This window comes from Catharus ustulatus, chromosome 8 (assembly GCF_009819885.2).
Source record: "Catharus ustulatus isolate bCatUst1 chromosome 8, bCatUst1.pri.v2, whole genome shotgun sequence".
In the NCBI taxonomy this organism is placed as follows: domain Eukaryota; kingdom Metazoa; phylum Chordata; class Aves; order Passeriformes; family Turdidae; genus Catharus; species Catharus ustulatus.
Window position 1 is genome coordinate 31,781,254 of NC_046228.1, and position 25,746 is coordinate 31,806,999.

At 47.8% G+C, this 25,746-nt stretch overlaps 1 protein-coding gene across 7 annotated transcripts in view; it reads left to right on the top strand.

The window, feature by feature from the left end:
• SGMS1 (sphingomyelin synthase 1) overlaps nucleotides 1-24,949 on the top strand; it is an 85,637-nt gene extending 60,688 nt beyond the window's left edge. For 6 of the 7 annotated variants that reach the window (XM_033066604.2, XM_033066608.2, XM_033066606.2 and 3 more), the window contains 5 exons: nucleotides 12,119-12,936; nucleotides 16,653-16,770; nucleotides 19,413-19,566; nucleotides 20,226-20,392; nucleotides 22,403-24,949. In XM_033066604.2, coding sequence (XP_032922495.1) covers nucleotides 12,320-12,936; nucleotides 16,653-16,770; nucleotides 19,413-19,566; nucleotides 20,226-20,392; nucleotides 22,403-22,582 — 1,236 coding nt within the window. In that variant the 5' untranslated portion in view covers nucleotides 12,119-12,319 and the 3' untranslated portion in view covers nucleotides 22,583-24,949. Of the gene's footprint in view, nucleotides 1-6,077; nucleotides 6,164-12,118; nucleotides 12,937-16,652; nucleotides 16,771-19,412; nucleotides 19,567-20,225; nucleotides 20,393-22,402 lie in introns of those variants that run through there. The other variant, XM_033066609.2, reaches the window with a different exon arrangement.
• Nucleotides 24,950-25,746: the final 797 nt, after the last annotated feature.

A 25,746-nucleotide genomic window follows, 5' to 3' on the forward strand; every position in this document is an offset into this window, starting at 1 on the left:
GGGCAAGAAATCCCAAAACCAGACAGGAACGTGGTCTCATTGTGCTGTCCAAGAGCTGCTGGCTTTTCTGGGCTGAGCTTAACTCTGTCCCCATAAAACCTGAATTTACATGGTGCCATATGTGGAATGTCTTACATTTCAGACTGATCCAGACCAGCAAAAGTTTGTCTTAGGATCAGATAAATTCCAGTCCCCACATTGTTTCACTGTTGATGTGAAATCAAACCTAGAATTAGACTCTCATTGTCAGTGCTGTTGTGTTGCCACACAGGGTGAGCTGCATATTTCATCAGGATCTCTGCCACAGTACTTCTGTCCCCTCACCCACGTGAAATATTTGTGATTTTAGGTTATTTTCAGACCCAGTGAAAAGCTTTTGCAATGCCTGCGGACAGATAAAAATATATTTACTTTTGAAAGAGAATCTCACATGTATTTATATCCTGTGCTATATCTAGCAGTCCTACCCTTACCTCTAAAAACCACACAAACAAACCAAAAAGACCTGAACAACCCCCAAACGCCAATTTCTGAGACTGTTTAATATCTTTTGGTGTGAACACTCATAGAAGTTGATCCTGTTTCCAGAATACCACTTGTATTTTTCCCACCAACAGTCATTTCAACAGCTCTTGTGTTGCTTGTAGGAGGAGCTCTGGCATTCCTGGAGGACTCACAATGAATTTTCATTACTTTCCACATGGAAGATTTTTTTTTTTCCAATAACCTCTTATTAAAATGTCATATTTTATCAGGTTTAGGAGGTCTTGGAGATTTATCTAAAAGTTGCATGTCAGAGCACAGCTCGAGGACAGTCCTGTAGAGCAGGGTGGGTAAAGCAGCACCTGTGGCAAGTCAGCCCTTATTTGTTTTGTGCTCCTAAGATACTCTGTTTGCTGATGTCTTCAGGAGGCCCATGTGGCTTTCCCAGGCCTGGAGGGAATGCTGGGGAATCACAGAGCCTGTCACGAGGTGCCTGCATGGCCTTTTCCCAGTGTCCTGCTCTCAAGGGCTCCCTGTCAGATCACACAGTCCCAGCATTGGTTGGAAGGGACCTTAAAGATCCTCTCATCCCAACCCCTACCATGGGCAGGGACACCTTTCACCATCCCAGCTTGCTGCACCCAGTACCAGGCCTCCCTATCCTCACAGGGAACAATCCCTTCCCACTACCCTGCTTAAACCCCCAGATGAATTTCTGCAGTACCAGAACATTTCACCTCATCATCATCACCCCTCCTGCTTGGAGGAGCCCCTGCACATCAGAGACAGCAGCATAATTGTCATTCCCCTTTCTTGTTTGCTTACTCACATACAGAAGGCATACTGGATCCTGCTGGACATCCTTAGGGAATGTGTCTCCTGAGTATTTACCTATGGGAAGGGCTTAATCCCAACAAGCTTTTGTGTGGCTGTGCTGCAGGGAGGTAGATGGAAAGGAGCATCACACTCTGCTGCGTAGCTGCTGCTTCATTATCTACTTGGCCATTCTTTTATCTTCGGCCTCAGCAGCTTTTTCCAATTCTTTTGCAATCTCCATCCTTCCCCAGCACTCACAAGCCTTGGCTCTGTGGCCATGGATCTCCTGATCCATCTGAGAGAGGAGATAGGTCAGAGTGGAGCTATTTTCAGGCAGGGCCTCATTGGCGTCCCTGCCTTGCTCTCCTTAATACTGTGCTAATCTGAGCTTCACCCACCTGCTTGCAGAGCTATGGCATGCACGTGACTGCAGATTGAAATCTTTCCTCCTCTCCCTCCCTCCCTCTCATCTGTTCATACTTAACAACAACAAATAATTAAAGATCCTCGAGCCAGATTCCTCTGGAGCTGGTCAGTCATGCGATACTTTGCACAGAAGGGATGGAGGTTGATATGTCGGGGTTCCTCTTTCTGGAAGGACGACAGAGCCACTGGGTTCCTGCAGTTCTGGCTGCTGTAAGAGGCAGGGCTGGAACTTGTTGCATGTTAACTGTTTGTGTGACAGCAGCTGGGGAATCCAGGCTTGGTTTTGTAGTGATCCTTCCAAAGTGATGGGTATTCCTTCAATGATTAAATGGTTAATTCCTGTGTCCTCTTCCCAGGACGGAATGCTGACTTTTATTAATTGTTCTTCCTAGGATGGACATAGCTTTTGAGTGCCTAAACCACCTGAGATTATCTAAGCAATGGGAGCAGCGTGTGGCGGGTGCCCTGCAGGGAGCTGCGCTTGTGACGTGCTCAGTAGAACTGGGGTGGATGGGGGAATGAAAAAAGCTGTTAACCCCTCCTGCCTAATGCACAACCTCCTGAGAGGAAACACATCTGCAGGAGGGCATCTTCCAGTCTGTACTGTAAGTTTTGGGTTGCCTTCTTTCAGTTAAAAGAAAATGTTTCGACTGGTAAGGAAAGTTTGCTTGAAGGCTGTGCCTTGTGCTGGCAGCTGGACACCCCTCCATCCCTTCTGTGGCAGGAGGAGAGGATCATATGCCCACCCATTCAGAAGGCATCTGATTGAAGTGCTTTTAGTTATTTCTGGGTGTGAAGGGTGGACAAAGTGCTGGCTGAGCTTTGCACTCTGTTTTGGGTTGCTTTGCCATGGTTTTAAGGGCTGTGGTGAGTGGTGGATGACAGCATTCCCCAGGTGGGACAGTTTGGAAGGTGAAATATTGTTCTAATTTCAGACTGACAGAGTAGGGTTAAATTGGATGTCAGGAAAAAAAAGCTTCCTTTTGAGGGTGGGGAGGCCCTGACACAGGCTTCCCAGAGAAGCTGTGGCTTCCCCAGAGCTGGAAGTGTGCAGGGCCAGGTTAAATGGGGCTTGGAGCCACCTGGGATAGTGGAAGGTGTCCCTGCCCATGGCAGGGGGTGGCACTGGATGGGCTTTAAGGCCCCTTTCAACCCAAATCATTCTGGGATTCAGTTTTTAAACTCAGCATAATTTCCCTGACAGGAACACAAGCTGGTCGCACTTACCTGATGCCTCTGGCTGAGATTCCCTTGTGTGGCTGGAATTACAGGTTCCTTTTGGAACTGATTTAATTGATGTGTTCAAATCCTACCAGTTCTGCCTGTGGATCTGTTACCCAGCCATCCAGACTTTCCTGTTCAGTGTGCCAGATAGTGGAGTGACTGCCTGCAGAAGAAAGGATGGCTGAGTGCCACTGTTCCACAGATATTCCCTGGGATCGTCCGTAGCCAGGTGGCTGATGGGCATCTCCGTCAGGGTGTTAGGACAAAATGACACAGGCACATCCCTGTGACTCAAGTGCCACTAGAAAAGGAATTTAGAAGCAATTGGATGTGTCTGCAGGAGGAACTTAATTCTGAGACTTTCAGGTGGTTATTGAAATATTCATAATTTCCAGAACAGTTAGATGGCAAGATCTGAGCTTTTTATCTTCCTTTATTTCTCCTCCTTTGTGAACCTAATTGATCCTAACTTTTGAGCTGAGGTGAATGTGTAAAATGAATTTTGCAGCCTTTGAACATACTGTGATGACTTTAAGTGACTCTGTTTGTGGTCTGGGCAGTTGTTTGACATGTACCTGGTGGTACACGCTGTCATTGTGTACACACTGACACACCACTGGTGTCAGCGTGGAAGGATGTGTGCTTTCAGTGTTGTTTTGTGATCTTCAATTCTCTATCAGTTAAAATTGTAAGGAATGCTTCATGTTCCAGCGAGGACGTTTGTGTATTCCTGTTCTTTGGGTTCAGTGCCTACTTGTTGTCAGCAGCAAGATTTAAGCAGGATTTGCTGGTGTCACAGATCATCAATGGGAGCAGTGTCACATCTGACATGGGCTGGGAGCAGCTGAGTAGGAACAGTTGATGGAATGAGAATGAATAGTCTGACACACAGATAATTGACTTTGCAGCACTGATCAAGGAACGGCTTGGGTTTCTGGAGACCAAATTCTGAAATTTGGGCCTTGTTGAATCATCAAAGTGTCACATTCAGTGCCTAAAACACTGTGCAACAACAATGAAATTGCCTATAAAAGGCAGAAGCCAGAGCCCATGGAGCAGGGACCAGAGCTGCTCTGCATTGTTTGGCACCCCCCTTGTGGTGGTGCTGGATGGCTGGACTGGAGCGGGAGGATTTGTGTCCCCAGCCACACTGGGTTTGCTGGAGCGTGCTTTTGCCATCAAGGCAAGGCCAGCAGTGGCAGATCTCCACTGCAAACAGAGGGATTTGGCTTCCTCTGAGGGAGAGTAAGGAAAGGTTCTGGGCTTTGGCAAATAAACAAACTGAGAGGGTTTTTCCTGCTTGTAGCATAACCACAAAAAGGAAGATGCCAGGACAGTTCATCTGCAATGTCAGGAGATCTGGCTCTAGTCAGACACATCCCCACCATGCAGGCTGTACATCCATAACTTGTTGGCAGTCAAGATAATTTAGGATTTTTTTCCTTTTTCTTCCTTTTCCTGTGTTTCTGATTTTTTTTCTAGACCAGCTATGCAATAAGAGCCTTCTTCTCCTTCCTGTATATACATGTCTTGAAGACACTTATTTGATTTTTGTTGCAACTCTGAGCAGGTATTGCTGGAAAAAAGAGAGCTCTGTATTCAAAAGGTCAGACTATTTATACCAGAAGTAATCTTGAATATGTGTGGTGTTTTGTCTTTCAGACCAAGGAACACTCTGTGTTACATGAAACTAAATTAATAAAGACAAGCCCAGGGATCATTTTGTTTTCCAAGAAAAATGGCATTGAAAATGAATAATGTTGATGGTATGTCTTTTAGGTAGGTTTATGAAAAGTAACAGCTGAAGTGCAGAGAACAGCATTCTGCATGAAGATCTATAGATATTCACATTTGAACTCTGGAGGCTTGGAGTCTTTTTGATGTGGGTCTGATGTGTTGGGACTTCAAAAGTAGGATGTTTGAAATAAAATATTTATATTGCTAATGAAATATGGAAATATTATTCTAGGCTGGGAATCCTATCATGTAAACTTAGTTTTCTTTTGCTTTAGTTACAGCCCTGGCAAAGGCAGTTGGGAGGGAGCAACTGTTGTGGTCTGGCTACTGTCTCATACATGGCCAATAACAAACCCTAATATTAAAAAAATATGTCAAGTAACTGATTTAAGTCTGCAGTGAGGATCTGTTTTCTCTGTGATTTCTGCCAGGTTTCCTTCTCCTAATCTGCATGGCTGGCTTGGCAAATTATGCTGGAGTCTGCATTTCAGAGCCACATTACCATCAGTCACAAGACTGCTCTCAGTTTCTTTGGGCACAACTTCCCTTTCTGTTCCCATGATTTTTTAAATTTTAAATTCATACTGCCACTTAGATTCCCAGAGGTTTCCAACAAATCTGACTTTCTAATAATAAATGGCTTTTAGGTAGTCACTGGAGGTAAAAAAAACTTCACAAAAACCCCAAAACACCTGCACTGACTGATTTAAAATATGGAACATGTCACAAATGTTTAGTCTCTCATTATTTTCCATCCTTCTGCCCTGCCTTGTAGGGAAACAAACCACACTTTTTCTGCCTTTTCTGTGTTTCATCTGTTTTCCTTTGAAGGTGTTTTGTTGTTAGTATGTCAGTGTGGGGAGGTTTGGGCAGTCTCAGGAGGACAGCGAGCATCGCTCTGTGCTCTTCAGTAGCGGATTGTCTGCGGGGTTGTGCGAGGACGCAGGGCTCTGTTTCCAGCCCTGACCCAGATCCTGAGGCATCACAGGGATGTGTGTTCAGCTCTGCTGGGGACAGCAACCAGAGCCTGCTGCTGCCTGAGCACAGAGCCCACAGACACTCAGGCCTGCTCCTGTCCAGATTCCTTGTGGGCAAGGTTTGAGCACGGCGTGGTGCCCGAGGGGCGTGGGGAGCGTGGATTTCCTATTGCAGCTATTAAAAAGTAAGCCAGTATTGGTCCCACTTCCATTGCAGATGTTGATTTTTTTTTTTTTTTAGGATTGAGACATTAGGCTTGTGGAATGGAGTACAAAATGGGATGGGTGCTTGGGTTACCCCTGGAATGGGCAGAAAGGCTCTGGGCCTGGTGCCTGTCTCTGCTGCCCTGACTTGGGGTGACTTCCCAGCATGAAATTATTGCAACTTAAACCTGTCCTGCCCTCGTTCCTGCTCCATCCTTTCCATCCCCAGGTCATTCCCTCCTGGGAAAATAAAAGCTCTGCTTTGCAACTGCTCCTGGAGTGAGACTGCTGATCAGGTGAGGTCCCATCCTGAGAGCGTTTACTGGTTTTCAAGCACCAGGAAGATGGGAGAGAGCTGAGGTGTAGGGCTATAAATCACAGAATTAGGGAATTGTTTGGGTTGGAAGGGGCCTTAGAGAGCATCCAGTTTCAGCTCCTGCCATGGGCAGGAACACCTTCCACTAAGACCAGGGTGCTCCAAGCTCTGGTGGTGTCTCATGGAGGGAAATACTCCCTGGTGGTGTTCCCATCTGCAGGTGGGACCTGTTTGGTTATCCAAATGTGCTGCAAGTACTTTGGGTTTTAAATCCTCTGTGCTCAACTCTGGGCTTGTGTTCTGAGCATGTTTCACCCATGAGTGAATTTTCATTTCTGAGTGGCTTTTTTTGAAATTCAATTAGGATAGAAAATGTATGGTGAGGGTTTCTTTTTCTTCTTGGTATCAAGTAACTTAGAAAAAACCAGGCTGCTCGGGGATTTATGTAGTATTCAGGCAGGGCTTTCTCTCCCTCTGAAGCTGTGTAAGTAGCTGTTCAGGGGATGTGGGCGTTTCCACATTTCCTTTTTCATCCCAGCCTCTCTTCTTGTAGTAGTAGCTCCACTTGCTCTGATTTCCTGTCCACAGGCCAGTGTTTTCCATCTGAGACTGACCTTGGGAACCTGTCTTGAAGCTCTGTGCAACTTGTGAGCCCACCTGTGCCTCAGTGTTACACTTACAGCTATTTTATATTGGTATATATTTGCATTTCCAGCACAAACCCAACTTTACTGGCCTGTTTCACACTGCCTGCAGTTTCTTGCTTTTTAGTGGTGAGAAGAGGTGATGCTGGTTTGGAGGCAAGTGTGTCCTGGAGGGAGGGAAACACTGCTTGAGAGCTTGTTAGGGCTATCCAGCACATAATTTGTGGCAGGCAGCTCCGTTTCCTTGCAAATTGGCGTGCAGAGGTGCTTGTCAAGTACAGGATGTCCAGTTATTGAGGTGTCAGAGCGTTATTGTTGGCCATGATGAAATGCCTGGGGAGGAGGTGACTGTAGCAGTGACTCAGGCCCTGCTGCTGTGAACAGTTTGTTTTGTGCTCTGAAAACACAGGACAAGAGCTCCCAGCTTTTACTGGGGGCACTCGCTGTCTGTGTAACTCCTGGGGAGTTCACTGGTGGGCTGGGTTATAAAGCATTAAATCTTCAATCTTTACAGCTGCTGGTTTTCTCCTGCTTATTTGTGTGCACACATTATCAGTGTGAACCTCAGAGTTTGTTTTCCAAGGGCCAAAATACCGTTATTGTATCTTCCAGCTGTGCTTACAAGCCTTTCTCATTTAGACTCTCATTTTTCGAGGGTTGGATCCTCTCAACTTTTCTGGTCTGTCTGGGAAGGATGCTGAGGGTTGCAAGTGGAACACACCCACTGCCTCTGAAAGGATTTCCTGACTCCTGGTGACAAGTTGCTGAAATAGCTTATTATTTGACTGATTCCTATAGTGACTGTTGCCCTGGCAGCAAAGCTTAGTGAGTAAAAGCACAAACATGAGCAGGGCACAATTTGATTTTGGGAGGCTTAGGTTTGCTTTGCTGTGGTTGGATTTCAAAGTGCTTTAGGAGGAGTTCTGAGATGAGCAAACGGAAATGGGAGGTGGTTTTCTGCTGGCTTAGGTGGATGTGGTTTTGTCTCATCAGTGTTAATTGTGAGACTTAACAGTTTCTGCTTGCAAGGAGACCCCAGACCTGGGCCTTGTCCTCAGCACAGGAAGGATGTGAAGCTGTTAGAGCAGGTCCAGAGCAGGCCTTGGACATGCTCCAGGGGCTGGAGCCCCTCTGCTGGATCCAGCCTGGGAGAGCTGGGGGTGTTCACCTGGAGAAGGCTCCAGGGAGATCTCAGAGCGCCTGCCAGGGCCTAAAGGGGCTCCAGGAGAGCTGGAGAGGGACTGGGGACAAGGGATGGAGGGACAGGACACAGGGAATGGCTTCCACTGCCAGAGTGCAGGGTCAGATGGGATATTGGGAAGGAATTGTTCCCTGGGAGGGTGGGCAGGCCCTGCACAGGGTGCCCAGAGAAGCTGTGGCTGCCCCTGGATCCCTGGAAGTGTCCAAAGCCAGGCTGGATGGAACTTGGAGCAGCTTGGGATGGTGAAAGGTGTCCCTGCCCATGACAGGGGTGGCACTGGGTGGGCTCTAAGGTCCCTCCCAAGCCAGATCATTCCATTATTCTAAGTGTGGAGGAGTAATCAGCTGATGATTTCATGGCTGATTATCTTGTTCTTTAACCAGAAAGGTTGATGCTCCCTCCTTTGCTCCTTGTGCTGAGCTGCACCTCAGGAGAACAGGTCTTAATAGGCAGGGGTTATAACAGTGCACCCCAAATATTTGTTTAACCCTCTGAGGTGGCCGTGGCCAAGGTGTAGATGGAAGTGGTGGTGGGAATTACTCCCCATGATTTGAGTTAGCTCTTCAGTGTTTGCTGGGAGCAGGGAGAAAAGGTCTGTAAACACAAGAAGGTGTGACCTGGAGCCCTTGATGAGGTTGTTTCATCCTGCTCGCTCTTGTGTGGGTATTTTGAGGTACTGGTTTTCCACAGCATCATTATCATGGTGCAGCTGGTATTGTTGTGATAATCACATTGTTATTTATAATTCCTTGTCGGGTTCAGGCTCCTTAATGAGGCAGCTCTGCTGCGGATGGAGGGAATTTTTAGTCACCCAGGCTAAAGAACCTGTGTCAGAGCTGGGGAGGTTCGTGTGTGCCTCATCCCTGTGGGACCACGCTGAGCCTGGTTGTGTGCCCTGGCTGCAGCTGACACTGATCCCCACCTTCTGTCTTCAGCTTGTGTGGAGAGGAGAAGACCTTCTGTGGAAGGGAGGGGCTCACTGAGAGCTGTGAACCCCCCATAATGTCTGCAAGCCCTCACCCCATCAAGCTTTCGTGGATACACCATAGGGAGTGAGGAATCTTTAATGTGACAAGCTGGAAGGTGTGAGTAAAGAAGCTTTTTTTTCCTGCTCCTCCCCCATTAGACAGGCTGTGAAAACAGGCTTGAATAATAAGTAGTGTTAAAAATTTTGGTTGGTTTTCCTCATTTTAACTCTCAGGGAAAACAGCTCATCTCCATGGCCTGTGTCCTTAGCAGAGGATTACCTTTCCTCCTTTATCATTGACTCTGCTTTCACAAAAGGTGGTGGGAGAGCAGCAGGCTGGGATTGCACGTTTTGGAACTGATTGTGGTTTCCAGCAATATTACCCAAACCTGCAGTTTTACTGCAAGGCACACATTTGCTGGTTTTTGTCAGGCTACCAGGCCAGGTATCCTGGGGTCACACCAGCATTTTGTGACTCTTGTCCCAGTATCTGAGTGCTATTTGCAGCTGGCAACAGATTTTTCCATCTGGAGCTCATCTTAGAACCTGCTGGCAGCTTTGCATGGAATGTAATTGGGGAATGGTTTAGGTTGGAAAAACCCTCTAAGCTCATGGAGTCCAGCTATTCCCCCAGCATTCCCAAGGCCACCACTAACCCATGTCCCCAAGTGCCACATCTACAAATGTTTTAAATCCCTCCAGGCAGGGTTGGTGACTGCCGCTGTCCTGAGCAGCCTATTCCAGGGCTGGACAACTTTTTCAGTGGAGAAATTTTCCTCAGTATCCAATCTAGACCTTCCCTGGCAATGGAGATATAATTTGAAGGTTGGCTCCGGCTCCTGAACTGTGCTTTTGGGATTCCAAATCCTTAAAAGTGTTGTTGGGGTGGTCAGGAAGCTGCTCTGTCAGGTTCAGGGATTTGGGAAACTGGGATTCAGGCACTCCAGTGTTGAAAAGTGGAAAAATTTAATGAATGTTGGCCCACAGAGTGCTCAGACAGCCCCAAAGCCAGGCTGGATTGCAACCCAAGGCTGGGAGAGGCAGCACTGTGGCCATGAAACAGCACGGGGAGCTGGGCCTGGAGCTTGGGTGGGGGAACAGCATTAAAAATAAATAACTTTGGCTTTATCAGCATTGTGAGGCGCCATCCTGGGAAGCAACAAGAAGTCTGTTAGGGTTGTCTGTTGGGAATTTGTGCTGCCAGAGCCGGGATTTGAAAGGAGCACACGGAGATGGGCATGTGGAGCTGAGCTGCTGCTCAGTCCCAGCCTTGTAGGAGCTTCTAATGTGGGTTACCATGCATAATTCAGGCCATCCTTTTTCCATGTTCAGAGCTCTGTAACTAAATACTGATTTGCTAAACACAGCTTGAATAATGAAGCAATCTGTGGCTTGAAAGCCTTCCTCAGTATTGAAAGAAAAGGAAGTAAACAGAGCTGTATCCTCACTTCTGCTTTAAAACAACACAGGGATGCACAAAGTGGAAGAGTCATGTTCATCCCTGCCTGCTCCATGGGTTTAAATATGTGTATTCCTGGTGTGTCCAGTGTGAGGTGGCCTGTCCAAACTACTGCCAGTCCTTCCATCCAAGGCTTTTTCTTTTCTCTACCATCACAGTTCATTCCATAGGAAAACAAATTGAAAACTGCACCTTGTGTTTCTTACTGAGCTTAGAGGTAACAGGTCAAAAATTGAATTGGTATGCAGTGTGGTCATGTTTGCATAGGAGTAAAGCTCTGTATCTGTTTTGAGCCACTTCAGCTCAAATCCTGCCAGTAGGGTAGATTATTTTGGTTTTCCTCAGTCACAACTTTGCTCCCTTCAATGAAACACAAACACTTGGGAGCCCGTAAGAGGCTAAAAATGTTCTTACAGCTGATAAAGGCTTCATTTGACTTTTGAAAATATGAAGTGTTTTTTTTCCCTGTGCTGTTACCTTCTCACTTCATGTTTATGAAGCTGCAGCAGAGCACGTGGTGTGTGGGATGGTGGGGCTTCCACTGCTTTCCTCTCCTTGCTCTGGGGAGGAGCAGTTTTGGTTGGTTGGTTGGTTGAATAAACACCTCAGACCTGAGGATTTGCTGGTGGTGGTCACTGCCATCGCTGCCTTGTTTTCTGCTCGTGTCTCAAAAATTCAGGAAGAGATTCCAAGCAAGCAACTTCTGTGTTATTTTAACTTTTGTACTGGAAGTGATCAGCTTCTTTAAGCTATTTCTGCAATTCATTGAGTATAAAAATTTCTTGCCTAGTTCCTCTTCTTTAAAAAAAAAAAGATTTTTTTTTTCTTCTGGTTCCTTTTTTTTTTTAGCTGGTAGAAAACATTTCTTTGAATTGGAGGAGTATACCCTGGAAACAGTCAAATTTGCCTCACAGAGCTGCTAAATAGCTGCAAACCTAAATGCTTTGGTTTATTTTCAGGCTAATCTGCTTGATTATTAATTTTCTTGCTGCTCTTTTGGCCCAGAGAACAGATCCTTGCTTATCTACATCAATTTTTTAGTGTTGATGACTATTTGTGTCACCTGGAGGAGCTCTAGGATGGGTTGGATGGGGCTTGGAGCAAGCTAGTCCAGTGGAAGGTGTCTCTGCCCATGGCAGAGGGATGAGCTTTAAGGTCCCTTCTAACCCAAACCAGTCTGGAGTTTTGTGATTTTTTGATTTTTGCCTTTTAGAAAGAAAAACAGGTTCTGTGTTCAGTCACTGGTGCCACACATTGCATTGAGGTACTGGTCCGTAAGGGGTAGAAAAGGTTTCTACCACAAATAGTACCAAACATTTGCTCTGTAGCTCCTTAAATCCATGAGTATGATGATTGGAAGAGGAGTTTGGGTGCTGCTTATGGCCTAGAGCATTGAAATGGAAAATGTAACAAATAGAGAGCAGGAAGGAGGCTTCCCACAGCTGCAAAGTGGTGTTAAATCTTTTAAGAAATCAGCAGCAAGCTCGGGGAGGACAGTGCTGTGTGTACGAAGCTGGAGCTCAAATCTGCTGCTCTGTTCCCTCAAACATCTGTTGTCCATCCCGAGCACAGCTGGTTTTGTGCAGGAATTTTGGCTTTGCCCATGAACTGCAGCCTGTATGCCGTCCTAATGCCTGCTTTTGGGTTTTTCTCCCCCTGCCCAGGAAGAAGAATGCCAACACGAAGATGAAGTAGAGCGTTTCCTATGCTGGCCGCGGCGCCCGCACGCTGGGTAGGGACGGGCTCTCGCCTCTGGCCAAACCCATTCCCGGGACAAGATGAAGCCGAGGAGGAGCTTCCCGCCGCGCTGGAGCCGCAGTGAGTGCTGCCCGCTTTAAAGCCCATGTGCCAGCGTCCCTGGCGAGATGAAAGAAGTGGTGCTGTGGTCACCCGAGGAGGTGGCCGGCTGGCTGACGGACAATGCCGTGCCGGAGTACTGTGAGCCCTTGAGGAGCTTCACCGGGCGGGACCTCATCAACCTGACGGAGGAGGATTTCAAGAAATCCCCTCTGTGCCGGGTGTCTTCCGACAGCGGCCAGCGGCTGCTGAACATGATCGAGGGGCTGAAGATGGCTCACCACATGGAGGCTCACAAGAACGGCCACGCCAACGGGCACGTGCGCGCCGGCGACGCCGCGCGCCAGAACGGCTTCGGCGCCGTGCTCAAGCTCAACGGGGTCCCCAATGGCTTCAAGAAGGAGATGATCAAGATCCCCATGCCAGAGCCGGAGCGCTCGCAGTATCCCATGGAGTGGGGCAAGACTTTCCTGGCTTTTATTTATGCACTTTTTTGTTTTGTCTTCACCACGGTGACTATCTCGGTGGTTCATGAACGAGTGCCTCCCAAGGAGGTGCAGCCTCCCCTCCCAGATGCATTTTTTGATCGCTTTGATCGGGTGCAATGGGCTTTTTCTATTTGTGAAATCAACGGCATGATCCTTGTAGGACTGTGGTTTGTTCAGTGGCTGCTCTTAAAATACAAGTAAGTAAAACCTTTTCAAAACTTGAGTGCTTCTGGTAGCTTTTGGAGGGCAGATGTTGCTTTGCACCCAAAGTGAAGCTTCTCTTTATCTCAGTTTTCAAAGCTGAAATACATAGCAGGCAGTGTTGAGCTGCTTGTGCAGAAGACAGAGGTCCAAATATTCCCTGAGAAACTGAGGAACATGCCTGCTCGTGTTTGCCTGCATGGTTAACTCAAACTTTTTCATGACTAGAAAGCCATGGATTGGGTGATGTTCTGAAGTCACTGTTTGTTCAGAGGGAGCACAACTCATGCTCTTGTGAGGGCAGCTGTGAGCCAGGATCCAAGGGAATGGCTGGAGCTGTGCCAGGGAGATCAGGGCAAGGTTCTGCCCCCAGAGGGTGCTGGCACTGCCCAGGCTCCCCAGGGAATGGGCACAGCCCCGAGGCTGCCAGAGCTCAGGAGAGTTTGTGCAGTGCTCTCAGGGATGCCCAGGGTGGGATTGTTGGGGTGTCTGTGAAGGAACTGGAACTGGATCAGTGATTGCTGAGGGTCCCTTCCAGCTCAGGGTGTTCCATGATTTTAAACCCAAGGGAAACAGCTAGAGGAGGTGCTGTGAGATTGCCCTCAAGAAGGAGGTGTTGGGTTAATAGGGCCCTACCAGGGATCAAACCCCCTTTGGTGGAGCTGAGCAGAGCCTGTAGGTGAGGAACAGCACAATCCTTGGAGATTTTGAAGCAGTGAGATGTGGGTTGAGTTGATGGTAACATACATACATGTTGGTGTCACTGGCAGATGTGAAGGTCCCCCCCTACTGTGTCCCCATTTGCTTTGGGGTGTTTGTTTTTATTTATGTCATAGGATCACAGAATGTTTGTGTCTGGAAGGGACTCTAAAGATCATCTCATTCCAATGAGAGAAGTCCCCTCTGGAAGGGCCTTTTCTGGTGTCAGGGGAAGATGCCAGGGGGTCCCAAAGCTTGATCAGTGTATGCACTGATCATGGAATGTTTCCAAGACCAAAATCCCTCTTTCCTGTCTGTGAGCAGAGGGCTCAAGGTGCCAGAGGCCCAAGCTGTGGCAGAGCAGCAAAAAGGGAAGAGCAGGCGAAAGGGAAGAGCAGGAGAGGTGCTGGCAGGAACAGGAGCCCAGCGAGGTGGCTTTATCTGGAGGACCTTGTTCTTGTGGTTTTGGATAGTGCACACCAAAGAGGTGGTGACTCAGTGCTACAGGAAGAGCTGAATCCTTTTATGGTGGGGTTATCCCCTCCCTCTGAAACTTAATTCAGGAATAAGGGGAGGGCATTGGGCCACGTGGGCCTTCCTCACTTCTGCTTCCTCATCCCTGGCAGTGTCCAAGGCCAGGTTGGACAGGGCTCGGAGCAACCTCGGACAGTGGAAGGTGTCCCTGCCCATGGCAGGAGTGGAACTGGAAGGGCTTTAAGGTCCTTTCCAACCCAAACATTCTGTGAATCCATTATTGTAATGCTGTCCATGGCATGGGATTGGACTGGTGTCTCTCCAGAAGGGAGGAGCAGGTCTGGCTGGGCACTCTGGAGTTTCTGCTGGGAGCTCAAGGAAGCTGCTGAGGCAGATGAACTTCTCTGGAAGCATTCCCAGATGCTGTGGGAGAAAAACAATGCCAAGACTGGCCATGTGGTTGGCTCATGGGGCTGAAGGAGCAGCATGCTCCCTGCTGAGGTCTGCAGAGCTGGAATGGAGCTCTCTGGGCCAGGAATAAGTGTGGAGGTTGTACTTGCTGGCTGGCTCTGGGTCTCACACTCACACAAATCCTCTGGAGAAAGGGAAATAATAGGAGGCTTTTTAATTTTTTTTTCCCTTTAGATTACAGTGTAGAGCTCTCTCAGACTTTCCTAAGGTAAAATATGCCAAATCCAGCAAAATCAAGTGGCAGTTTTAATTCAAAAAAGAAATTCAGTGCTCAGTAAAATGCTTCCACTTCTTTGGTCTCTCAGAATGTGATCCCCAACCCCCTGTTTGCCTTGATGTTACTAAGAAAAAAGCAGGTTCATGTCTGGTTCTAAAAGCCACAAGGGTGAGATCTGAGAGGAAAAATTCTGCAAAGAGCCCCTACCCTAATGGAATGGTGCCCTCCACACTTAAATTAAGTTTGTGGAGCAAGATTAGTAATTATAATTCTTAACTCACAGCTTTGCCCATTTTTACACTAGGAGAGGGAAGAAAAAAGTCTGTAATAGTGTGTTACAGCAGTGAGTACTCCAGTGCAAAATGTGTTTACCCTGCAAGAGCTGAATTTTCCCTGATAAATCAAGGCACTCAAGGTGTTACTGATCTGGCACTGCAAACTCATAGTCCTCCAAGAGTGGAGCACTCCAGTTTAATAACCATGCCAGAAACCCTGAAAAATATAAAAGGTGGCCAATTTGAGTTTTGAAAGAGCTCAGCTTGATAGGAATATTAGTTTTTTAAAAGTGAGCAAAATAGCAACCACTGAATTCCAGTGCCTGAAGGGAACCTCCAAGAAGGGAGGAGACTGTTGAGAAGGGGCAGGACACAGGGAATGGCTTCCCACTGCCAGAGGGCAGGGATGGATGGGATATTGGGAAGGAATTGTTCCCTGGGAGGGTGGGCAGGCCCTGGCACAGGGTGCCCAAAGAAGCTGTGGCTGCCCCTGGATCCCTGGCAGTGTCCAAGGCCAGGCTGGATGGGGCTGGAAGCAGCCTGGGACAGTGGAAGGTGCCCATGGTGGGGGGTGGCACTGGATGGGCTTTAAGATCCCTTCCAATCCAGACTGTTCTTGGATTCTGTGAATGGCAGAACCTGCAGCCTGAGATGGCCATAAGTGCAAAGAACAGTGATTTAAAATGAACCAAAACCCACAGGGTCTGTAGCCAGTGGCACACCAAGGGTGGTTGCTGTATTCAGATTCACCCCGATTTCTGTAAACCTGGCAGTGATCTTTCCTTAGGATCTCTCCAGAGGTTGCTCCTGTCCTGGTGAGAGGTTTAATTGGCTTTCTATGAGGTGTTTTTAGGTGTTAGCCCAGTGGGGCAGTTTTGGGGCTGGCTATCCCTCCTGAGCCAATGCTTTACCCCAGGTACTCGTGCTGGTTTTGCAGAAGCACCTCAGGGTAGCCCAGATCTGCATCTACCCTCTCTGGGAACATCAGCCCTCACTAATAAATATCTCTGCAGCTGTGGCTACTGAGTGGCTTCCCTGCAAACACTCTGTCCTGCAGCCAGAGCAGCTCTGCATTTTTATTTGGGAGCTTTCCTTGCTGATGTGAACTTCTTCCTTTATAGTGCTGCTCAGGAAAGATGTGTTCACTCACTCCTCTGGTTACACTAAATTGTGTGTCAGCTGAAATAAACTTACTTCTTTTCATCTCAGAATGAAAATACTGCAACTTTATCCCCTGCCTTGAATAGGAAATTGGTAACAGCCCCAGCTAATGGAGGGGCATGAAATCCCCTTCAATGTCTTCAGCACTCAATCTGCACAGGCTTTTGCATCCTAATCCTTAGATTTCCTGTAATCACCTTCAAGGGCAGTGTGAGTTGAGCTGCTCCTGTGTTCCTGGTCTGGAAGGCGTGGGAATATTTGTGGAGTAGTTCAGCATTCCCAGGTGTAAGCTGATAGTATCACGAGTTTCCAAAGCACCAGGAGAAAACAGCTGGTGGTTTGTTTTATTTACCTTTGTGGATTTTGTTTGCCTTGAGTGACCTCCTTATTTTTGCCTGTTTTTTCTCCCTGCCAGGTCTATAATTAGCAGAAGATTTTTCTGTATAGTTGGCACACTATACCTGTACCGGTGTATTACCATGTATGTGACTACACTCCCAGTACCTGGAATGCATTTCAAGTGTTCTCCAAAGGTAAATTCCTTCTGGCTGCCCTGCCATGTGTGTTTCCCCCTTGTCCTGCTGGTCCCAAAACTGCTTTCTCAAGAGGAGTTTCTAAGGGAGGGGATTCTGCCAGGCTGGGGGAGCTGGGGCTGCTCAGCCTGGAGAAGGGAAGGTTGTGTGGAGATCTCAGAGCTCCTTCCAGGGTCTGAAGGGATACAGGGAAGCTGGAGAGAGACCCTGCATATGGAACTGGAGTGGTGGGATACAGGGAATGGCTTCCCACTGCCAGAGGGCAGGGATAGATGGGATATTGTGAAGGAATTGTTCCCTGGGAGGGTGGGCAGGCCCTGGCACAGGGTGCCCAGAGCAGCTGTGGCTGCCCCTGAATTCCTGGAAGTGTCCAAAGCCAGGTTGGATGGGGCTTGGAGCAGCCTGGGATAGTGGAAGGAAGATGTCCCTGCCCATAGCAGAGGGCACTGGATGAGCTTTAAGCCCAAACCATTCTATAATTTCAACTTGAGAGTGCTGGTTTGGTGTGACAGGGACATCCTGCAGGTCGCTCCCTCCCCTCTCAGTGGAGGTATCAACAGGTGCTGCAGGGCTGTGCAGGAATTCCCATCCTTTTCAAAGCACTGAGCTACCCAATTTCTGTGGCATTTTCAACTAATTTGCATGATTAGCATGTTCTTGTCCCCACTGAAGCTGTTGAAGGTGTGCAACCTTTGCCATGTATGAGTCACTGATTTCTAAATAAATACACACCTCAGTGTGTCAAATCCATATATGATTCATAGTTGAAAATGGCCCAGAGAGACTCCTGCACATATTTTTGCAATTCAAGGACTTCTCACCTCCTCCCCAGTCCAGCACTGACTCCGAGGGATAAATTAAGCTTGTGAAAGTTGTGGCTGAAACCAGGCTGCTGGGACAGAGGTGCTTGACCCTTGTGGTCAGCCTGGAAGGGTGATTCACGTGCTCAGGGTGGAGAAGGGACAGGGCTGGTGGTGTTGCTCTAGTCAGCCCAGCATTGCTGGAATCCTGGCCCTTACTGCAATTCCAGGGTCTGGTTATGCTGTGATACAGATGAAGCAGGAGAAAGGGCAAAGCACAGCCATAAATCCGGTGACAGGTTGTAAAATCACTGAGGTACACGTAGTAAAATCTTGATGGGACTTGATCCACGTGCTGAGATACAGGTAGTAAAATCCTGATTGGACTTGATCCATGTGCTGATCACTGATTGTTGTTTTGGTGAGGATTGGCATATCCAAACAAAGCCAAAATGCTTTGGTTCCTCAGGGAAGTGCAGCAGTGTTTGCCAAGGCAGAACCTTTGTGCCTTTTGGAGGGATTTTGGAAAGAGAAGTGAGTGGGAGAGGATTCAGCACTGTGTTTGAACAGCCTGCTGCTAGGAAATTAAAAAAGAGAGAACATAGGTATTTATGGGCTGAAGTGAATAAATCTGTTTGGGGAATTTGGGGAATTTACGGCGTTGGCAAATCCTTCTCATTACTCAAGTAGAGACAAGCTGAGGGCCCTGATAAGATTAAGGAGTTTTCTTGAAAGCTTTAAATGTACTGGTGGGAAAAGAATAACCTCTCAACACCTTATTGAGTTCTATGTGATTGTGAAAAGTGGGCTTTGGGGAACAGTTTAGTATTTTTGAGCAACTGTTAGCAGGAAATGTTTAATTCCTGCAAAGAACATGCTCAAGTTTGTCAGAAATTATTAATTTTCACTTCTTAAAGCAAGGCCAAGCTTTAAAATAAAAGCATGATGGTCAGCCTGGGGGATCTGTGTTTCTTTCTGACTGTTCAATGGTTTCCATGGATTTTCAAACACTAGAAAATGAGGTGAGGATGCAGCACATGTGTGCATTGATCCATTAGTCCCTGCTTCTTGATGGGTCCCAGAGGTTCTCCACACATCCTGCTTGTCCCATGGCATACATTTTTTGTGGATTTGTTTAATATTTGGCCTTGGCTAAGAGCTGAGAGCAGCAAAAGTTTTGGGCAGTGCCAGCTGCCCTCGGTCACTTGGGAGAGGGAGCAGAGTGTCCTCAAGGAAGGGACTTGGTTTGCTTGGATTTGGCTTTCCTTGGGCAAACTGAAGTTTTTTAGGAACACTCTGTGAGCCAGTGCCATGGTTGGGGGTGGAGGGAGATCCCTGTTTGGGCTGCTGTGGAGTCAAAGCACAAGTCTGGCACTGTGCTCTGACAGACACCACAGATGTTTCTGTTGGAATGGGAAGTGGAAAGAAATAATCTTGCAGACTTTTCCAAGGCCTTAGGGTTTGGAGTGAGAAGCTCTTCTGTTCATCAGATCCTGGCTTTGGCAGCTGGCTGTATAACCTGGGCAGTTCCTTCTGGTTTCTGTTGGATGATCACCAGTAGGGCCTGCACTGTTACCAACAACATGAACTAAATTAAACCTTATTTATTTTGGAGTGCAATGCCTCTTGAACAGAAGGAAAATCCCACCTGAACACCAGCTACAAGAGCTGCAAAGCATCAAAACACTCGTGTCTCATTTCCAGTCTTTTTTATTTATCTGCTGATTGATCTTGTGGATCAAAGCAGAAAGGGAGAAGAGCTGAAAGGCCAAACTGGTGGTTAAAACCATTGCTTTGAGCTGTGATATTTTACTGTGCTTCTGTGTTTTGCTGTCTCACCAGCTTTTTGGAGACTGGGAATCTCACCTGAGAAGGATAATGAAGTTGATTGCTGGCGGAGGCTTGTCCATCACGGGCTCCCACAACATGTGTGGGGACTACCTGTACAGCGGCCACACCGTCATCCTAACCCTCACCTACCTGTTCATCAAAGAGTGTGAGTGCCCTGCTGCTCTCCTGCTGTGGGATTCCTTCCTGACTGAGTCATTTCTGTTGTGCTCCCTGGTGAACACAATCTGAGTTAAAATACCTGCGTGTTCCGCCGTGAGAGGAACAGCCTCAAGCTGGGTATTAGGGAAAAAGTCTTCACCAGAGGGATTGTAATGGTTTGGGTTGGAAGGGACCTTAAAGCCCATCCAGTTCCACCCCCTGCCATGGGCAGGGACACCTTCCACCATCCCAGGCTGCTCCAAGCCCCAAAGTCCAGCCTGGCCTTGGACACTGCCAGGGATCCAGGGGCAGCCACAGCTGCTCTGGGCACCCTGTGCCAGGAGCTCCTCACACTCCCAGGGAACAATTCTTGCCCAATATCCATCTAAACACAAGCAGGTTAATTTGACTGGCCAGGGTATATTACATCTTTCTCAAAGATTTCATAACTGTTCTCATTTCCAAGGATCTCGTTACCTTGAGTACAAATTTAAATTGCACCTTAAGAGAGTGATACTTTTTTCGTGATCTCAGCATTCCTGCTCTTAATGTCAGCACAGGCATCTCTGTATCAGCCAGGATTGCAGTCCATGACCTCTGCTAATCACAGCAATAGTTCTGATAAAGTTCCACTTTGAAGTAACCCCTGCTTGTGCTTCCTTGCAGATTCCCCACGGCGACTCTGGTGGTACCACTGGCTCTGCTGGGCGCTCAGCATGGTGGGGATGTTCTGCATCCTCCTTGCTCATGACCACTACACTGTGGACGTGGTGGTGGCTTACTACATCACTACAAGGCTATTCTGGTGGTACCACACAATGGCCAACCAGCAAGTGAGTTCCTCCCACTCCTTGGATGCTCCTGCTGTAGCCTGGTGGGGGGTGGAAATATCCAGGCTTACCCATGTCCTGTGGAGAGTCCCCTTCTTCCTCCTAACTGTGGGTTTGCAGTTGGGAGAAAGCGGAGAGAGGAAGTTTGGGGAGAAAGAGGCATCATTAATTGGGTTCTTCTTGTGTCTTGTCCACAAAAATATGGGTAGGTCTTCCCGAAGGCAGGCAGGGCTCTCCTGCCCCTGGGTAACCTCAGTCTTTGAAGTCCTTCTGAATCTGGGCCAGATGGCCATTTGATAGAACAACAGACCATTTAGATTATTTTGCTTTGGTTCTGTTTTGTTTGGTTGTTGAGACCAGCTGGGGTTTTCCTGTGTTCTGTGGCTTGTGCCACAGGTCTCTCCAGGTACAGGAAGAGGCCTTGCCAATAATAAACTGGTTTTTGAAAGTGTTTCCAAGGGATGGCTAGCAATCAGAGAGGAGCTGACAACACTGAGGAAAGTGAAACCTCCTCTGCTCTGCCAGGGCAGGGTCAGGCTGGAGATCAGGGCAAGGTTCTTCCCCCAGAGGGTGCTGGCACTGCCCAGGCTCCCCAGGGAATGGGCACAGCCCCGAGGCTGCCAGAGCTCCAGGAGTGCTTGGACACCAGGGATGCCCAGGGTGGGGTTGTTGGAGTGTCTGGGCAGGAACAGGAGCTGGATCCACGATCCCTGAGGGTCTCTTCCAACTCTGGGTGTTCCATGATTCTCTGAGAGAAAATACACAAGTCCTTCCCACTGACAGTGGACAAGGGAGTTAAGAGACATCTTAGGTATGTAGCAGCATATTGTCCAAGTGTTTTCTGTGCTCATGGTCAAAGATCATTTGCTTATCTGTGGCATATGCTGTTAATTATGTTTAATGGTGATAGAAGATGAGTTTGTATTGTGACAGTGCAGATTTTTAGATCCTATCACGAAACCATCATGGAATGACCTGGGCTGGAAGGGGCCTTAAAGGTCATCTAGCTCCAGTCCCCAGGAGGCCTTGTACCTCCCACCTTGTTATTCCACTGGTTTGGTGCTGCCTGGAGCAAGACACCACAGCCAAGCCTTGTGGTGCATTTCTAGCCAAATGCATAATTGCAAATTAGGTGCCCTTTGATGTTCAGTCAGTTTGGGAGGCACTGTGACAGGAGTCTGTGCCCACACTCTGCACTTCTGTCACACAGCCCCAGAGGATTGTGACTTTGCTCCTGGGCTCTCAGAACAGTGGTACTTCCAAGCTGGAAGTGCTGGATTCAGGAGTGCCCTGAGCCCTTCTGAGGACTTGCTTCAGCAGAGCCCTTGGTGTGCAAACATTCCTGTTCTGCTGCCTGATGTGACTCAGGAGGTGGCTCAACACTGCTCTCCTGAGCCAGAGTGTTGGGAAATGCCAGTCCCTGGATCCTTCCCTGGGCACACATTGGTGTGCTGCTCTCTCCTTCCTTGTGCTGGGACTTGTGCCTGGCCTAAAATTAAAAGCAACAGTGGATTTATTTGACATGGAGATATTTCCCTCGGGGCCTGCCCACTCTGTGTGTCTGTGAGCTGGGGCTCGCTCATGGCTGAGAGAAGCAAAAGTTAACTGGGAGCAGTCTGGGAGCATGTGGAGGGCAGGGCAGGGTTCTGACTTGCTCCAGATGGGTTGGGACATGCCCTGCTCAAGGCCCCACAGGCACACAGCCGGGCCCTTGAGCTATGTGGGATTTCAGAGGCACTTGGGGAACACCCGTGCTTTGGGATGGCGCGTTCACTCCCAGGGGAGAACAGACACCAGGAGTCTTTGGGCTCCTCATTCCTCTCCTGTGTGCCCATCGAACACCTGAGGTGCTGTAGACAATGGTGAGCAATGTTTGGTGTGTACAGGGAGGCTGGGATCTCTTAGGGAGGTGAGATTTTGGGGGCAGCAGGAAGACGAACAATCTCGAGTGAAATCATGCGAATAAAGGAGCTGCCCTTCAGTAATCCTCTTTTTGTCCTTCTCTCCCTGCAGGTGCTAAAAGAAGCTTCCCAAACTAACCTCCTTGCAAGGGTCTGGTGGTACAAGCCCTTCCAGTACTTTGAGAAGAATGTCCAAGGAATTGTACCTCGCTCCTACCACTGGCCCCTGCGGTGTCCGGCGCTGGCGCGGGGCCGGCAGGTCAAGTACAGCCGCCTGGTGAGTGACACGTAACAGTGCCACCACAGCCCCCAAGGACCTGTCCCAAGTGCTCACAACACCAAGAGAAGATGCCATAAACAAAAACCCACCACTCCCTAACCCTTTCTTTAGCAGCTCCCTGGACCTGACCTGTTCAGTTACCTGGTAAGCACTGTGATCTTTTTTTCTCTCCAAAGGATCTGCGTTGGACAACAATAAAGAGAATTTAACTGATCATGCACTGTTACACATTTCTTGTTGATAGAGTTGGGATTTGCATTTGCCCATCACCATGTTCCTTTGTATATGATGCGACAACATAGATGAAAAGCTTTTATATCATAAGTTCTGGTCTTTCCAGTCACGTCTGGGAACAAAGCATATTATTTTCTTGGGAAAACATACTTTTCATATCTCTTGCCCCAAAGATTGGGCTGTAAGCCATTTTCTAGCAAATGACTATATGAAGGTTTCTAAATATCTGCCTTGGGTGAAATCAAGAAATCTTTCTACCTGTTGCACCGCGCTACGAATAAGATGATAGACACAGAAAGGTTTGGTAAATCCTGATTTTGTAGAATCTGCAGTGACTGACTGTGTCAAAAAAGTGCAAAAAAAAAAAAAAAAACCAAAAAAAAAAAAGAGAAGAAAATGTAAAGTGATTTTCTAAGTATTTCCTAACTTTATTTTTCAAAATGTGTATGAAAAAAAATTAAATTTAAAAAAGATTTTTACATGTCAGAGAATAGAGAGTTAAAAAATTTAAAGAAAATGCTTCTTGGGAGAGAGAGAGATTTGTCTATGTTTCTAGTGCCTTTCTTGTCTTGATTGTATGGTCAGTAGGCAGTCTTAAATGTTTTTATTTAAAATAAAGTATTCCATGAAAGCAGAATTATATATACTGTATAATTACTAATTTTTGCATTTATAGCTAAATTAAACTGGAAATTTGCTTATAATGTTGAAGTTGCCACGTGTAGGGAAAAACCTCCCACCCCACCAAATAAAAAAGGGTCTGACCTTGCTCACACATTGTGGGCAGGTCAAGCTAAAAAAGTATCACTTTATTGTCTACTTGGTAGCTGGGTTTTAAAAAGCAAAACAGCCATGAATTCCTGTTTTTTAAGAATTTTACAAATGATCACTGAGTGAACTATGAATGGTTTCTCCATCCCCTTATCAAAGTGTTGTTGAAAAACAACAAAGATAATCTATTTCTTTAAAATTGTGCAGAAACTGCATGTAATTCTAAGTTTTCACTCCTACCATACGTACTGTATGTTTGGGGAAGTCTCCTATCCTGAACTTGCCAATGTGCAGAACAAAAAATAGTTTTTATAAAAAAAGAATGAAGAAGAGAAAAAATATATATATAAATATATATATATATATATCCATTCTGTATCTTACGTGAAGCAGAGTTATCTTCTGTAGGTTTTTTGTGTATTCACAAGGTGATATTTGTATTGTAAAACAACAATGGTGAAGGAAAATAAAAAAGGCTTTTGAAAAATGTAGTTTCCTTTATCTTTTTGATATTCAGTTGAAATTTAAAGCTGGGTTTATTCTTCCAAACCTTGCCTTTAAGTTGATGTTATTGCACTGTAGGCCATCTGATGTGGACTGTACGGAAACTGCATTGATGTGGAATTGCTGTTGGGCAAAACAGTGCCTTATCTGAAATAAATGCTATGCAATCGATGCCGAGCGGGCGGGAGGAGCCTTCCTGGGAGCCATCTCCAGGCCTTGAAAAATCTACCCCACAACTGCTGGGATGCAGCACAGGGCAGGGGGGCATCCCTTCCCCCAGGAGCTGCCAGTCCTGGCCCCTGGACACCAGAAAAAAAAGAGAGGAGAAGCCAATTTCTGTGCGTCCGTGGTGGTGAAAGTGTCATTTCTTCTTTCTTTTGGTTTTTTGTGGGGGGATGCTTTATTTCCACCTCTCTGCCCTGTTCCTCAGCCTTGGCCAAAACTTGCCCTGGAGAGCTGGTGGGGTTTTGCTTCTGCTGCTCTGCCTGGCTGTTGCTTGGGATGCTGAAGGAGAGCAGCTCGTTCCATATCAGTTCTGTGTCTCCCTGGGAGGGAGGGAGGGACGGAAGGAGGGAGGAGTTCCTTGGCCAAACCCTTTGCCAACAGCATTTGCAGAGCTGGGTGGGAATTCAGGGCTCAGCTCTGCCTGCTCTGCCTTCAATCCATGGCTTTACCTTGGCAGCTTTTGGGGCTAAAAGTCGGTTTTTGAACAGCCCAAGCCCACCCCGGCTGGTTTTTGAGAGAGTTCAGGCTCCCAGACGTAACACGAGGAGTAGATTTTTCAAGACCTGGCATCACGCACATCCGAACCATTGACATAAGTAAATGTATGGATATATATGCACATGACATTAAATGGAATCTGCTGAATCCTGCCTGGTGGTGTCTGACTTACTGCATGGCTCTGGCTCCACAGGGTCCATCTGTGCCGCAGCGGGGCTGTGCTCGGGCAGGGCGTGCTGCTGCCTCAGGAGGGGAGCCTGGGAATGTGGGGCAGGGGGCTCAGCAGTGGCCTTGCTGCTGCCTCTTGAGGAGGGGGCCCAGGGATGGATTTGGGACAGAGCTGCTGTGCATTGGCTCAGTCCAGGCTGTGGAGCTTGTGCTGCCTTGTACTCCTTCTTCCCGGGAGCATCCGCCCGGATGGGTGGGATGGGACATGGCTTAGGGTCAGGGTGATGTTCAGCATGATGCTGCTGGCCAGAATCCCAGATTTCCCACTGCATTCCCCCCAAACCTCAGGTAAGATCCATCCACAGCCATCCCTCAGCCTCTGCTTTCTGGAGAATGCAGCCAGGGGTGGTGGGGGTGCTCTGCCATCACTGGACACCAGACTTGGCCTGTGAGCTTTGTGTTCCTGGGCTGAGATGCTTGGGTGACTTCCAAGAACAATCTTGACCCAATTAGAGGCTGAACCACCACCTAAGTGACTCCCTTGCCCTGGGCACTGGTGCATTGCTGCCTCTCCCTTGCCTCTTTGCTTGGTGCCGTCAGAGAGGAGAGCACAGCAAACCAAGTCTGTAAAAGCTGGGATCCGGTGTTGTGCTGCCCCAGTCCAACAGAACTCGTGTGTCTCCCCACGCTGTGCCGGTGAAACCAGCCTCTGTGGCCTCAGCTGAGCACTGAGGTGTCTGTAGAGGACAGGCAGAGCCAGTTTGGGTGTGGAGGGG